Source organism: Lentinus tigrinus (assembly GCF_003813185.1).
Source record: "Lentinus tigrinus ALCF2SS1-7 unplaced genomic scaffold L226scaffold_2, whole genome shotgun sequence".
Lineage (NCBI taxonomy): Eukaryota > Fungi > Basidiomycota > Agaricomycetes > Polyporales > Polyporaceae > Lentinus > Lentinus tigrinus.
Window position 1 is genome coordinate 1,673,111 of NW_027137911.1, and position 14,359 is coordinate 1,687,469.

The following is a 14,359-nucleotide window of genomic DNA, read 5'->3' on the forward strand; positions in this document are numbered from 1 at the left end:
CCCTTTCCCCCACCACCCAAATTTACTGAACGCTACCTAAGACGGAACCTACCACACCCCTCGACATGTCTAGCTCTGACTTCAAACCACCTAACACATTTTTTGGCATGTCGAAAGACGGCGATGGTTGGTGCAAGTGCTCTTCGGAACGACTCGGTGTGTCTCTGACAGCCACATACGGTATACCAGCAGCCGCGGACAAAGGCGATGGCACCGAGCGTGATGACGGAAGTGGCTCCGAGACAGAAACGGTGAGTCTGCGAGCCCATATAGTCCGTACTATGCTTACATGTGTATGATAGCACAAGAGTACAGTTCCCTCCGGACAAGATAACACGGGGGACAAGGGCAAGGATCTGGGAGCTGGAGGGCGAGGATCTGAAAAGGAGGACTTCGCTGATCTTGCAAAGGCAGTTCCCGGTCTATACCGTGTTCTTGACTTGATGCATGAGCGTGGTAGCGGAGGACTCGGTGAGTTTGTGCTACTACGCCTTGACCTCTCACGGGAGTGCTAACACACAAATGCTCCGGCTGCAACTAGTGGACAAGATAATCATTGAGCAAGATTCTCTCGGTCGCTTCATCAACGATATTCATCCCCATGCATACACTTCAATCACCAAGGTCGACTTCGCAGCGCTGGACCAGGTGGACATCAAGCCTATCGGGATCTACGGCAGCAAGTCGGCAATTGTCGACTACCTCAAGGACAAGGATCTTGTGGACGAGCGGGCGTAAGTAGAATGATCCGACCTAGTATAGTCACTATATGCTAACGACGGGACAGGGCAACCGCGTTGCTCCGGAGCACGGACAACAAAGAGGCGCCTTCTCTACGTTCCGGGATGTATGTCCTGCGGGATAAGGTCGAAGGAGCCGTCTACGTGATCTACTGGCCTGAGGAGACCACATGGGACGACAACACCGCATCCTCAGTCCGTCGGAACCGTATCACCTTCATGAGGTATATGCGCATCTTAGGTTGGCTCTCGAACGGCTCTCCTGACATCGCCCGCAGGTATCTCACGAAGATCACGGACCAGGTGGTATGCTTGCTATCGGACGAACATGCTCAAACGATCGTTTGGCGCGATGAAGTTCAGTCGGAGGATGAAGACATGGATGACGACGACGACGATCGGCTCTTCGCGTTTGAGGTCTCCAAGACAAACGAGCAGGAAGAAGGTATCACTTCGAGACCGGCGTTTACAGTATGTGACTCGAGTCGTTAGAGGGCTTCGTACGGCTGATCTTTTGTTCACAGCTCACCAGCGCGTACATCTCTGACCGAGATCCCCCCGCTGACAGCGGGGTAGATGCTACGCTGCTGCGTCCTCGTGTCGCGTCGGGTGAAACGCAGCAAGCTATCTTGATGGTCGAGTATGTCTCAGCGCAAAAGAAACAAGAAACCCTCAACGAGGTCTACCATACCTCCCGCCTCAAGGATACTCTGTAAGTCACGGCGCGGCCACACGGTGGTTTGCTGAACTTGGCCTGCAGGCAACGGGACCTTGTCCGGCTTAGTGACGATCTGTCCTCTGAGGCGATCGAAGTCTTGCTCGACGCGGGACTGAGGCACGGGGCTCCAGACGCAGTGGCGGACTACAAGAAGGCCGTCAAGGAGGTAAACCAGTCGGCTCACGAACGCAAGCAGTACGACCTAGATGTGGCGATGAAGCGTATCGACTCTGAGGGCGTAGATCTGCTGCATTGTCTTGAAGAATCGTTGATGAGTGAAGTGCTCATAAAATTCCCGTGCGTCGTTCACTATGACTTTCACGTCTGCTGGCTGACGCGCACAAGTATCCTCGCCCAAGTATCCGTTCACACTACTGGCCCTGCCGAGCCAGAATTCGTGCCGCTTCCCCCGGATGATGGTATGCCATTCCCGCTCGATGTTCTCTGTCGATCTAACATTCAGCCAGCGCCCTTGAAGGAACTATGCACCCTCTATCCCGACGTCAGCAAGATGCTACAAGAAGTGAATGAGTCAACGAAGCTCAACCAAGTGACCTCTGGTAGGTTTGGAAAATTGAAGGACAGGCTGCTTGGGCTGGATTATCTGCTCGGTGTTAACGAAGACCTTGACGAACACGAGCGCAAAGAGCTTGTTGAATCCATCATAGATCACGGACTTGACAAGCAGTTGTCAGCAGCTGCTGGTACTTGGATGATCAACAAAGCGAAGGCGGTCTTTGGTTCACTCATGGGATCGGACAGTTCTCCGACGAGGGTTACAGATGTTCCTCGGGAAATCCTCCAGGTCCATGACAGTGTATTCCTCTCACGCCTCGGCCATATCGCCGACATGTGGCCCATGCTCGCCCAGGTTGCGACACGGGCTGCAGGGTTGGCACGACACCACTTCCAGGACACGGTGAAGAAGGAGGCGAAGACACTGCAAGCCAAGATTATGAAGATACAGCGGGGGGGATGCTTCGACTGGATCAAACGTAGTATCGATGGCTCGCAGAAACATCAACTGGAGCAGCTCCGCGTCAACCTCCTCGAGGCCCTGAAGGCTAGTAGCCCGAGAGTTCCTGGAGCCAAGTGAGTAGATCGGGACATCATACGCACGAGCGATATGCCAACATCAGTATTGTTGCAGGAAGGTCTTGACTGTCAAGCATCTAGAGCGGAACACCTTGTATCACGTCTGTGGGTATATCTCAGTCTCAGCCGATTCACTCCCCAATCCTACTGACATCGCTGGAATGGTCTAGCACATGGGTACGGCTCCTCGAACCAGTCTTATAGGATTGCGGTCATGAGCCAAACGTACACTGAACCTACTTTGCTCTACTCGCTCTTTCCATTGGAGCTTGTTCAAGATGATCGTCATCGCATGCAGGAAGACCCAAGCCATATCCCTCATCCTTGTATTCATCCCAACTCGTCCTCGAAGTTTACTCTGCCAGCCGACACCACGCTCCTGTAAGTGTGAATGTTTGCCGAATACATAACCCGTAACTGATCATGTCTGCAGCTATTTCCATCTATTGCCCGGCTCCCGTTGCTTCCTGATTACTCGCGACCGTGCTGGAGATGGGTGTATCTATGTGTCGTCAACCGCTACTCTCCAGGATGCCGTCTCCAGACGCCCGACAAAAGAGTTGAAGCGCGACAAGATCGGCGAGAATATTCTCCTTTCCTATGATGAGAGCAAGCGCATCTTGGCGATATGCAGTGTCTCAGGGGTGAGTCGAGTAATTCTTTTTCTAGTTGCGGCAATGGGTTGAGCCCGAGGTATAGCGCGACTCAAGACTCCAATTGAATACCTTCGCCTTCGACGAGACGTACGCTTCTTTGCAAGGAATGGGCAGTGCTGTCAACCTTGGCCCCTGGTATGATGGCGCGATTGCCATCAAACACATGGCGTTCGTCAGCGGAAGCGAGGAGCTGGTCTTCGTCGACAACTTCGCTCGGGCTCGTGTCTTCTCACTGGTCACTCAACAGTTTCGGTATGTCTGTTGGTATTCAGGGTAACCTTGTCATTGCTAACTACCTCGCGAACCAGTCCTGCTACGCTGCAGTTGCCAGCTGTGCCATCAGCGATTCATGCAGCCCCAGATGGTTCATGCTTCCTTGCGGTATACCATACAGAAGGCTATGAGACAGGTTCAATTCGCGCATATCACTGGACCAGCTTCGGATCGTCCGAGGGAATACTTGTCGACATCCCCGAGGCAGTGCTCAAGCTCAAGGGCACCGTCATCACGTCACTGATGAGCCGGAACAACGTCTACCTTCTTGCACTTGACCCTCCTGAGCATGCACTGCGGTCGGTCGCGTTCAGCATCACACGCAAAGTCACAGAGTTCACCTTCAAGGAGAAGGGCGGCGGTGGCGGCGGTCGACATGGCAAGGATCAGTTTACGCGGCACAACTGCCTTATTGACTGCCACGCAGACATCTGGACACGGTTTCCTGTTGTGCCTGCCGTTCGACGAGAGACAATCATCTCGTCTAGTCTCAGGCAGCCACGCTCGTTGACCTTTGTCTCCAGCAATCCGCGCTCTCCTTTTGCCTCTCACTTCTCTGCCCTCATCGACGACTTTGAGCGCACCACCCGCAAACCGACGAATGGGGAGTTGTCGAGCATCCATATCCTGGCTGTCAATCATCAGGACTTTGCCGATCAATATCCGTTTGTCCCGTCGACATTCCACGCAGGAGAATGGCTCGTCGAGCTCCTCTGCCTTATTCCTATCCACGTCGCCGTCACGAGAGACAATCGCTTTGTCCCTCTCAAGGATGGAGTTTGGTCTGCCGAACTTGAGCGGTCGTTGCTCGGCGCAGATGTCGCCAAGATTGTCGATAGCATCTCCTTCGGCTGGTACGAATCGCTATTCCAATCATACATGGCAAAGAAGGTCAGTGCCGATAACGACTCGGAGTACAGATCTTGTCAGTGCAACACTCACGTGTCCCATTTTCATAGCCCGTCAAGGTCGTTTCATCTATGGGTATGAATTACATTCTATCAACAATCCTCCGAGTCGCAGCCGTTCTTACCGTCTGCATATAGGTGAGCAGTCGGTAGGGAAGAGCTTCGCACTAAACCACCTCGTCGATACCTCATTCGCCGGCTCTGCGATGCGCACCACGGAGGGTGTCTGGATGTCTGTCACGCCGACAGACGAGGCCCTTATCGTTGCATTGGACTTTGAAGGTGAGACTTTACACATTGTCCTGGTTATACTATGTCAGACGCCCTAACTTCATGGTACACACAGGTGTACACAGTATTGAGCGTTCTGCACAGGAAGATACCTTACTTGTACTTTTCAACACGGCGATTTCTAACCTGGTATAGTCCAAGCATCCAAGCGGCGTCTACAGGCAAACAGTTGACGACCTTATCCGATTGTCTAGGTTCTCTTCCGGAACAATTTTGCGCTCTCTCGCGACATCACAGGCCTCTTTCAGTCCTTCCAGTCCTCAGCATCTGTGCTCGACCCTGACGCAAACCCTATGCTCTTCCAGTCAACACTCGTGATCATCATCAAGGCAAGAGATCCTCCCATCTGCTTCTAGCTGAGGGGGCTCGGACCCGTTCAATTCTCTGATCAATTTGAATCATAGGACGTAGTGGAGTCTGACAAGAACGAGATCAAGAAGGAGTGAGCTTGTTTTGGCCACACCCGCGGCGGTCCGACTGCCCTAACACGACTTTTTGTCCAGGTTCCACCTCAAGTTCCAGCAAATTGTTCAAGCAGAGCAGGCTATGAACTTCATCACACGGCTGCATCGGAATCGTCTGGACATTGTTCCTTGGCCCGTGATCGAGTCCAAGCAGTTCTATACTTTGTTCAAGGCAATCAAGCGTCGACTGGATCAGCAAGCAATTACTCACACCGGCGGCGCTATCTTCCTCCAGACGATGAAAACTCTGATGGCAAAGCTGAAGGTATGTACATAAGCGGCCGCTCCAGGTTAGCAGACTATCTCATAGACCGACCCCTACATGGACGACGATATTGCTACTAGGCGAATGACTGGGGTTCCATGTCGCGTACGTCACGTATTACACCTCTGCGTGTCTCAACCAAGTTCTGACGATGAACAGAGAACCTTGCCACTCATCGAGCTCAACTCCTCCTATCTCTCCTCCCTAATGCCCTGGCTTTTGGCGCATCGGAGGTTGTCCCCGACTTCGAGCCTCTTACGGTATACCTGCCTCATTTTCCTCCTGGTCTGCTGATGGACTGATTGAATTGACAGGACTTCGACACCGCGGCGATTGTCGACATGCCTGACACGCGCTCCGAGTTCTATATTGTTCAGAATGGTCCCAAGGGTCAACCAGCCGGTCGCGAAGAAGCGCTGCAAGCACTGTGCTCTGTTTGGGACGCCTTCAGCCAACGATTCGACTTCTCTGAGGCAGAATGGGTAGAGCGTCTGCAGGCATCACTGGACGAGAAGGTCGACATGCGTATTGAGCATGTACGGTCCTGGCTCGTTGCGAACACGGCGAAGTTCCCAGCGACCCATGCCGATATTCAGGGGCTGCATCGCACCTTCGACGGGCTTGCAATTGATCTCAAAGCAGGGGTGCAGTTATGCGGGATGAAATGCAAGCTATGCAATCTCAACTGCATCCTTGGTCGGCATCACGATGGAGAGCATGACTGCCACACCGATCACCTGTGTCCCCGCCACTGTCAATTCACCGAAGGCGCCGATCATGAGGGTCAGGAACCAGTGGCATGTGGCCTGCTGTACGTCGTCTGTCTGCACACACTATGGACAGTACTAACAGGAGTCTGAGTAGGGCGGGTCATCCGGGTCCTCATATGTAAGCACTTACCGCCCAAGTTGAAGTTGTGCCAGCTGGCGCTGACCCAGCGATTTCTTCCAGGTGCGATGTTGCGGCCCATACTTGCGGACAGGACTGCAAGCTTAAGGGAAAGCGGGGTTGCCAAGTAGCATGTGTGAAGGTGGGTCTATACCCTTCTCTTCAATATCGGTTCGACATCTTCATGATCTGATTTTTCAGACAATTGACCATGACGGCGAGGAACATATGTGCGCGGCCAAAGTGCATGAATGTGGAATGGTGCGTAAGATGATAGATCACCACCATCATCCGAAACCTGCAGGTCGTCTAACCTCAGGTCTCCCCAACAGCCCTGCAGTCTTTCTGGTGTCCGACTGCCGAACGGAAGGTTGTTTGAGTGTGATCAACCATGCAGCATCAGCAGGTATGCGCTCACAAAGCGATGATGACAGTCAGAAAGTGCTAAGCAAGTTGCGACAGCGACATCCCTCACAGCGAGCACCGCTGCGATAGCCGTCAATGCCCTATTGGGTGTCAACTATGCAAAAGGCTCTGCGGAGAACATGATCACCTCCATGGCTTACACGCTGGTACTGTCCATCTATGCGGGTACGTTTTGAGGCGCACTATAACAACCCACGTACCGAATGTCCCCATACAGCCAAGAGCATGCATGTTCCGCTCTGTGCAGTGCAAACGGGATATGTCAGATTGAGACTGCCCCCCAGTCCGTCGAGGCGACATTCACCGGAAGGCATGAGAGTTTCCAGTACACCAAGGTGTGGATCGTACTATGCTGATTCATGTGTCCATCTACTAATCATGGCTATATTTTGGTTCTGCAGTACACACAAGGTCCGTATATACGTACCGTCTGATCAGATGTATCATCACTCACAGGTAGGATCTTTTCAGTCTCCAAGCGCCTCCCTTGTGTCGTCATGATACCCCCCGGAGAGACTGAGCATCATGGGGAGCACTCACATGACCTCGGCGCAAAATGCTTCCACCACTGCGAGACCCGGTACGTGGCATAGTCCGTTCGAAAGCGGGATGCTCATCGCCTCCGATATTGGCAGGTGCCCCGACTGCGGCTACTTTTGTACTCTGCCTCTAGGTTTGTGTAATCCTCTCGATTTTGTCGCCATCCCCTGATTGTGATTGGGCACTATTAGGTCACCCGCAGCAAGAGCATGAGACTAGTCACGGCTCCATGTCCAAGACGAAGTGGGCGGTCGATGGGCCGGATGGTACAGCTCTGGAGGTCAACGGACGCAAGTTCGGGACGAACGACGACGGCGCCCCTATGCTCTGCTCAATGTATTGCAGGTCGATGGGAAGGCATGCTCACATCGATTGGTGCCGGTCCGGCAATCCAAGGGCTTGTGCAGGCGCTGAGCTTGAACACATCAACGCTCCTATGCAGCCACACCCGCAAAAGGCAAAGGATTGGATCTCGCATAATCTGTACTGGAAGCGCACCGGTATGGTTTCTTCAGCATGAAATCAAGAACTGCTACTCAATTATCCGTTGACTATAGGTTTCAAAGGTATCGGGAGCGAGCCCGTGTTGAACTAGTACTCGAATGTATCTGACCACTGTCAAATTAGATCCTTACTCTCAAGAAGACCAGGCGAACTTCGCGAAGTGGTAAGCATGTTCTAGCCAATGAAGCGCGTATAACGCGTTAATCGTTGTGTATGCAGTGACAGGATGTGTGGTGGTGAGCGCGCGGCTGGTCACTTGTCTCCTCCGAGCACTCTCATCTCAATTGCACACTCACATCAGGTCCCGAACATAACGCTACGGCACAGGCTGCTGCTCAGCCCTCATATTGCACGTTGCCAATCCTCCACCCACGACAGCCACTTGATCGACCACCCCCAGGAGGACTCGGGTATGTCTCCAACGATGGGCATGCATTCTTGTGCAGGAACCCGGCTGTGTTGAGGCAGGCGTTCCACGTGTACGTATACATGGGCTTTCAGTATACTGCGGGTACTGTGCTAATTTTGGACCATTCAGCATTTTCGTCATTGACAGGTATGACAAGTTGACTTGAGTGATATCTTCATGCATCGGCTGAGAAACTCTCGTCCAGATCCGGGTCCATGGACTTGAGCGATCGCAGGCCTTTGAACAACACACCGACGTCGCAGCTGATCCGGAGGACGCACAACAACCGACTGGGTGCTGTTTGCTCGTCTCTCCAAGCCTTCTGGGAGGCGCGTCATCAGGCCATGGCGGCTGCTGCAGCAGGCAATGGGGGCGCTGTCCGTCGCGATGCTTACACGGTGATCTTGTTCAACCATGGCGTCACCAGCGCAATCGCCCACGACTTCCGGAGTGCGCCTGTGGATCTCCTCAACGCTCTGCTGCGTCATCGTGCAGACGGAGGTACAAACTACACTGCAGCTATCACGGCCGCCCGTACGAGCATGGAGAACAACTGGAGCACTGAACGGTAAAGACATCATTGTTTCGGTACCGGTGCGGGACTCACCCTCACGGGCATATACCCAGGTCGCCCGTCATTATCTTCCTATCGGATGGAGAATGCTCTATAGCCGACGAGACCATGCAAGACTTGTGCAGACGTTCCATCGCCCTTGGGTGAGCACTGCCGATCGTGTTACATTCGACCCCCCTGTTAATTTGCTGCCAGGAAACCGCTGTCCTTCCACTCCGTTGCGTTCGGTCCCAGGACTGACTCATTGCGTCGTATGGCTCAGATCGCGCGGGATGTCGAGAGCCGCGCCCCTCCGGACCCCGTCAACCCTCACGCTGGAATCCCGTCTTCGTACACCGAGGCGCTGGATACGGTACGCGTCCATCCTCCCTTTGTGTCAAAACCCCGATGGCAATCAATACTGATGGTGATCTGCACGTAGATTCGTCTGGCTGAGACCTTCTTGGGCATTGCTGACTCCCTCGCCAAACCCAGAGGTGCGCTGTTCCGTGGTTGAGCGTGGTATGGTAAACTGCCTGGACATAAGTAATCCTCCCGTCTTGCATCGTCACTCCGTCGAACACTCGTTGTTGCTTCTGAGATCTATGCGCTGTCTATCGTCACTATCTACCGCTTACGCATCATTGTCATCCGATCGTTGTAACATACTAAGCATTCACACTTTCTTGGAATTCATCTCACTTCCCTCTCACCTGCCGCAGTGAGCACGAGATCTAACAGCAAACCCACTTCCGGACGCGCTCCTGAATTCAATGTGACGATGACCTTTTGAGTTTTGGTCTGTATGATTCATGACAAGAGTGCATAATCCCCGAGCCGAAACGTACTGCAATCCCGACGATCGCCCTCAGCAGCCTCGCTCATAGTACTGGAGCGTCTACCCCGAGAATCGAAGCGCTAATACTGCTGGCCCTGGGACATCTCTTTGCTCATTACTCCCTTGTCTTGAACGTCCACCCTTAACGCGCTACAATGGTCAACATCAGGCTGGCCCGGGTATGTACGGAAGAATTACTGTGGAGGGAAAACTCACTCAAGAGTGCCAGGTAGACGACCTCACGGGCATGCAGGCCTGCAACCTGCACAACCTCCCCGAAAACTACACCTTGAAGTACTGTGCGTCCTCGTCTACTTCTTGGGTTGATCTCGTCTCATGTCCCTCAACGAATTGCATTAGACATGTATCACTCTCTAACATGGCCCCAGCTGTCGTACGTCGCGGAGGACGAGGGGAAGATCGTGGGGTATATCCTGGCGAAGATGTAAGTACCAAACTCATTCTATCAATGCGCTCCAGAAAGCTTCATCATGGTACCAGGGAGGAGGATGTTCCAGAGGGCGAAGAACCACATGGGCACGTCACCTCAATCTCTGTCTTGCGGTCCTACCGTCGACTAGGTCTTGCAAAGCGGCTCATGATCCAATCCCGTGAGTTCTCGTTCCTGCCTCTCTTTCCTAGCGTGCACCCTCCCCTCCCTCTATTCTCCCATCAATGCTGTCGAAAACGCCCCTGACACGGATACGTCTGTAGAGGAGGCGATGGCGACCGTCTACAAAGCCGCATATGTCTCCCTGCACGTTCGAAAGTCCAACCGGGCGGCCCTTGGGCTCTACCGCGACACGCTCGGTTTCACCGTCAAGGACATCGAAAAAGGCTACTGTGAGTTCTACTTATATCCACCCCGTAACGGCTGTCCAACTGACTGTTGCTGCAGATGCCGACGGAGAGGACGCTTACGCGATGCGGCTCTCGCTCAAGCACCTCGCGAGGTAGAATGTGTGGATGTATCATACATCATACATACATACGGCGGTCCTTACAATACATGATCGAGTACATCGTCCTCCTAGTACACTTCGAGTCCGCGGTCTATGCGATACGGTGGGTTTTGATCCTATGCTTTCTTCGTCGGCGGCTTGGTCTCCTCATCTTCCTCTTCGTCGTCGTCGTCATCTTCCTCCTCGTCATCGTCATCGTCATCATCTTCATCTTCATCATCGTCCTCCTCTTCATCATCATCATCATCGTCGTCGTCGTCCTCTTCCTCTTCGCTCTCATCTTCCTCCTTGGCTTCAGCCGGTTTTGCATCCTTCCTCTGGGCTGCCGGTGCCGGTTTGGCCTCTTTCTCTTCCTCCTCTTCTTCGTCACCATCCTCTTCTTCGGATTCTTCTGTTTGTTCCACGGCGCCAGCAGGAACAACCGCCTCAACTGGAGGAGGGGCTGCGGCCGCGGCCGAGGAGACGGGAACAGCAGCCTCCGCCGCTCGCGCGGCCTCAACAGTGGCGGAGGAGTATACTGCATCCTTGACTTCATCCGCTTGTTTGACTGTTGCAGGAGGTTGGTGGGATCCCGCCTGCTCCGTGCGATGCCGAAGGACGGCTTCTCGGATGAGCTTCGCGCTACTGAGCCCAAGGTCGTAATACCCATCGTTCCTCTTGCCGTCGAACATGCCTGTATGCGCCTGGATCTCGTCTGCAGCCAGAGAGTTATGGTTTGGTGCGTAGTGCCACCCCAGCGGCGTGTTCGGGTGCGGCAGGACGGCGAACGTGCGAGAGCGCGGGAAGTCTGGCGGACTGGCAGGAATGCAGGAGAAGAACGTCTGGAAGAGTACGCCATAGCGCGACTCGATCTGGAGGATCCGGTCCAAGCGCGCATCGAGCTCGTCCTTGTTCCACAGGTTCCCGACGTACTTCAGGTGGTCGGTCACCCACGTCGCGCCCACGCCGATGTCCTCGCGCTTGTAGTACGCGGCGCCCGCCGCGGCCCCAGCGAAGAGCGCTCCTCCGAGCGTGTATGCGGCAGGGGCCGCCCACTTTTGCCATAGCGACGTCCCAGCGGAAGGCTCTGCAGCAGGAGGCGGGGCGATGGCGGCCTTTGGGGGAACTGGGGGCGGAGCGTTCGATGCGGCCGCAGCGGCGGCCGCACCTGAGGGGGTCTTGGCGCGCCAGGACTTGAAGCTGTTCAGGACGTTTGTCGCGGTACGGACATACTCTGCTGCTTGGGTCGCGCTGTTCTTGAACACATGAGGATGGAGGCCGAGATACTGGCATAGCCGCATGGTTAGGGGGGACGCGGGGAGCATGGCTGGGTATTTACGTACGGGTGTGTCGTACGCTAGGCATGCGACGATGTTGGGCCAGAGGGGCGCGTTCTGGTCGGGACGGGTGCGAACAAACTCGATCAGGGCGTCCGCGGCGAGCAGTCCTCCCATGCTGCGTGCGCGACGGTCAGGGTGTATCGTTAGAGGGGACGAGGGGATGTGCACCTGTGTCCGCAGAGAACGATCTTTGCGCGACCTGCGCCTCCGTTTGCGACCTCCTTGCGCACGGTGAGGTCGGTAAGCCAGTCCGCGAACCGGACGACGGCGGCGTTCTAAGACTGCATGAGCGGAGGCAACTAGGACATCCTAGGCATCGCGTACAAGTTCACCCTTAGTCTGCAGGGAAAAGTTAGCTACATGGCACGATGCAAGGTGTCCAGGCTACTCGCCTCATACGCGGGGAATACGACGCTCTCTACGGTCGTATTGGGCAGGGATTCTGAAAGAATGTGTGCCAGACGTTGTGGGAACTCTCCAAACGTCGAGTCATCGCCCTTGAAGCTACATCGCGGTTCGACACTAAATTGACCGAATACTATACATCATATCACCACGTACCCATGGATGAAGATGAGGAGGACGAGGTCGGCAGGGATCGTCTGGTCAGTCGCAGCGTCGGCCGGGTTGTGCGCAGCAAGGTTAGTGGTAGCCATATCGGTGGACTAGCATGAAAGTACGACTAGAAGCAAGGTTTTGGCAGGTGAGGGAACGTGTCAAGAACGTGCAGCGGACATGAGGCGGTGAGGACAGGTGCACGCAGCAAGCGGCCTGCCTCGCCGTCCATGGCGGGAATTCCTATATATAGCAGCAACGCGGTGCTCGGGCCGATTCCACCGCGACCGCATCAAACTGATTCAAACACAATACATATACGAAAAGTATGGCAATGTCGTTGAGGACGAACTGAGTCGACCACCCCTCGTCGTTATGTTCTCTGATTACCCACATCTCAACCATAACGATATATCATGCCTTTCGTTCGTCGAAGTCGATTCGCAAGCTGGTATCGATGGTCATCCATGTACCCTTCTCATGTAAACTCACTCAGCTTGCGCTGTCCAGCCGCATGAGAGACATAGCACCCAAAGCCGCGGCATAGACAGAGTGCGAGTGTAAGTCCAAGAACCAGAATGACGTGGAGACGTGAGGCACGAGAAGCCAGAACCAGCCAGATGCCACACGAACGAAGCCTCAAGCAGTACGAGAGGTACTCATTATGTACGTGCAAAGCCCAACGGAGCCCTACCTGTTGTGTCAACGCACCTCTATAACAATGGGCCGGCGGCCACTCCGCCAGCAGCCGTTAGGCAGTACCTAGGAGGGCCCCTGCTGTATGGCCCACTACACGGCTTCCTTATAGCTAGCTTTCGCATAAATTAAGGTTCATTGAACAAATCACGTGAGTTACGCGGCGCGTCATTCACCTGACATGTACAATGAGTGTCGTGACGCGTCTCGTGATTACATGTGACTAACTCGCCAGCGCTTGTTTCACGTGACCAAGCCAACCTCTCGTAAGTACAGACTGACGATTCCAGGAACCACGAGCGTGTCTCTTTTACAACCACCATGTCTGCTACCAACGCTATGGATGAAAGTCCTGTACTGAAGTACCTGGGCTTGCCTCCCTCCTATGAGCCCTCGCCTCGCGCTGCGCCCGTCGAGTTCCTCCGTAAACATGTCCGAGAGTTGCCGCCCCATCTCCTTACGCTCTTCTCCTCGGCAACATCTCCGAAAGAGAGGACCACTGTGCCCGCGATCCGTAACAGAAGGCTCAAATTTGCCGAGTCCAATCCAGCAGAGCTATCTTTGGCGAACGCAAAGTCGACATGGCCAGCGCTCTGGGAGGGGAGGGAGCGGCCTGGTCAGGAACAAGGAAAGGAGGAGAAGGACTGGGCGGAGAAAGAATTCCTCGGCGGCGAGGGTAACCAGCAGGTTGGGAAACTTGGCAAGCTGCTTGGCGAGTACGAGGAAGAGCGCGAGTCGGAGCGTGTCCGGACCGTCCGGAGGCAGCGCGCAGAGTATATCGAGTCGCTCCCCGAGGAGGACGAGGACACTGACGATGAAGATGACGAACTTCCCATTCCTCAGGAGCTATCGATTGCCGAGACCGAGGAGTACTTCCTTCGGTCGGTGAAGGAGCGTTTCATTTATGGGTTTCTCGAGGTGCGTAGGTGTTCATCTTCATGATTGTTTCATCAAGGCTCACTTACTCCATGCAAGTCGATTGATTATGACAGGATTGACTGGGACGAACGATGGGATAGTGATCTGGACAGGGATGATGAAGAGCGATGGTTCGACGACGAAGAGGAGAGCAGTGCCGATCCACCACCGGATATCCAAGCTTCAGAGGAGTGACGAGTCGTATCCATTACCACTCGTCGCGCTTACGCGACGTTGGCGGGCAACACGAACTACTTACCAGCTGACCGTTCTTGCGCGACTGAACAGTTCCTTCGTTGCATCGATAGGCTATTCTTATCCGCGCTGTTAGATCGTGAGGC

General features: G+C 54.3%; 4 protein-coding genes across 4 annotated transcripts; 3 read left to right on the forward strand and 1 right to left on the reverse strand.

Annotated features, from left to right (window-relative positions):
- The first annotated feature begins 15 nt into the window (after positions 1-15).
- L226DRAFT_549908 (uncharacterized protein) lies at positions 16-9,441 on the forward strand. The gene is made up of 42 exons (XM_067682713.1): positions 16-126; positions 193-251; positions 303-471; positions 542-734; positions 788-964; positions 1,019-1,211; positions 1,265-1,452; positions 1,501-1,755; positions 1,804-2,550; positions 2,609-2,658; positions 2,724-2,934; positions 2,987-3,197; positions 3,253-3,461; positions 3,518-4,373; positions 4,442-4,466; positions 4,529-4,672; positions 4,737-4,810; positions 4,876-5,010; positions 5,086-5,123; positions 5,185-5,410; positions 5,491-5,515; positions 5,570-5,670; positions 5,725-6,221; positions 6,275-6,298; positions 6,362-6,440; positions 6,500-6,559; positions 6,631-6,704; positions 6,761-6,889; positions 6,942-7,059; positions 7,126-7,135; positions 7,196-7,304; positions 7,360-7,397; positions 7,456-7,764; positions 7,822-7,830; positions 7,892-7,931; positions 7,988-8,004; positions 8,070-8,247; positions 8,307-8,324; positions 8,383-8,745; positions 8,805-8,894; positions 8,947-9,103; positions 9,173-9,441. The coding sequence occupies exons 1-42, from the start codon at positions 66-68 to the stop codon at positions 9,245-9,247; spliced, it is 6,741 nt and encodes a 2,246-aa protein (XP_067541849.1). The 5' UTR covers positions 16-65; the 3' UTR covers positions 9,248-9,441.
- A 52-nt stretch (positions 9,442-9,493) lies between these two features.
- On the forward strand, positions 9,494-10,586 carry L226DRAFT_133711 (acyl-CoA N-acyltransferase). Its single transcript, XM_067672281.1, has 6 exons — positions 9,494-9,747; positions 9,798-9,867; positions 9,929-10,013; positions 10,070-10,179; positions 10,283-10,411; positions 10,467-10,586. The coding sequence occupies exons 1-6, from the start codon at positions 9,724-9,726 to the stop codon at positions 10,523-10,525; spliced, it is 477 nt and encodes a 158-aa protein (XP_067541850.1). The 5' UTR covers positions 9,494-9,723; the 3' UTR covers positions 10,526-10,586.
- On the reverse strand, positions 10,505-12,603 carry L226DRAFT_477730 (uncharacterized protein). Its single transcript, XM_067676765.1, has 6 exons — positions 12,411-12,603; positions 12,242-12,353; positions 12,174-12,188; positions 12,018-12,124; positions 11,853-11,964; positions 10,505-11,795 (listed from the first exon to the last, which is right to left on the reverse strand). Exons 1-6 carry the CDS (start codon positions 12,503-12,505, stop codon positions 10,647-10,649), a joined length of 1,590 nt encoding a protein of 529 aa, XP_067541851.1. The 5' UTR covers positions 12,506-12,603; the 3' UTR covers positions 10,505-10,646.
- Positions 12,604-13,421: 818 nt separating this feature from the next.
- L226DRAFT_452064 (uncharacterized protein) lies at positions 13,422-14,213 on the forward strand (the record flags this gene model as incomplete). The annotated part of the gene is made up of 2 exons (XM_067675042.1): positions 13,422-14,018; positions 14,076-14,213. The coding sequence occupies 2 exons, from the start codon at positions 13,422-13,424 to the stop codon at positions 14,211-14,213; spliced, it is 735 nt and encodes a 244-aa protein (XP_067541852.1).
- Positions 14,214-14,359: the final 146 nt, after the last annotated feature.

Excerpts from the sequence above, each read along its gene's own strand:
- L226DRAFT_549908 (XM_067682713.1), top strand. The coding sequence starts at position 66 with ATGTCTAGCTCTGACTTCAAACCACCTAACACATTTTTTGGCATGTCG. Across the intron at positions 965-1,018 it reads AACCGTATCACCTTCATGAG|GTATCTCACGAAGATCACGG; the intron begins GTATATGCGCAT and ends CATCGCCCGCAG. Across the intron at positions 4,374-4,441 it reads AATCATACATGGCAAAGAAG|CCCGTCAAGGTCGTTTCATC; the intron begins GTCAGTGCCGAT and ends CCATTTTCATAG.
- L226DRAFT_133711 (XM_067672281.1), top strand. The coding sequence starts at position 9,724 with ATGGTCAACATCAGGCTGGCCCGG. Across the intron at positions 9,748-9,797 it reads TCAACATCAGGCTGGCCCGG|GTAGACGACCTCACGGGCAT; the intron begins GTATGTACGGAA and ends CAAGAGTGCCAG. Across the intron at positions 10,014-10,069 it reads GGGTATATCCTGGCGAAGAT|GGAGGAGGATGTTCCAGAGG; the intron begins GTAAGTACCAAA and ends TCATGGTACCAG.
- L226DRAFT_477730 (XM_067676765.1), bottom strand. The coding sequence starts at position 12,505 with ATGGCTACCACTAACCTTGCTGCGCACAACCCGGCCGACGCTGCGACT. Across the intron at positions 12,354-12,410 it reads CTCCTCATCTTCATCCATGG|CTTCAAGGGCGATGACTCGA; the intron begins GTACGTGGTGAT and ends ACCGCGATGTAG. Across the intron at positions 11,965-12,017 it reads ATCGTTCTCTGCGGACACAG|CATGGGAGGACTGCTCGCCG; the intron begins GTGCACATCCCC and ends TCGCGCACGCAG.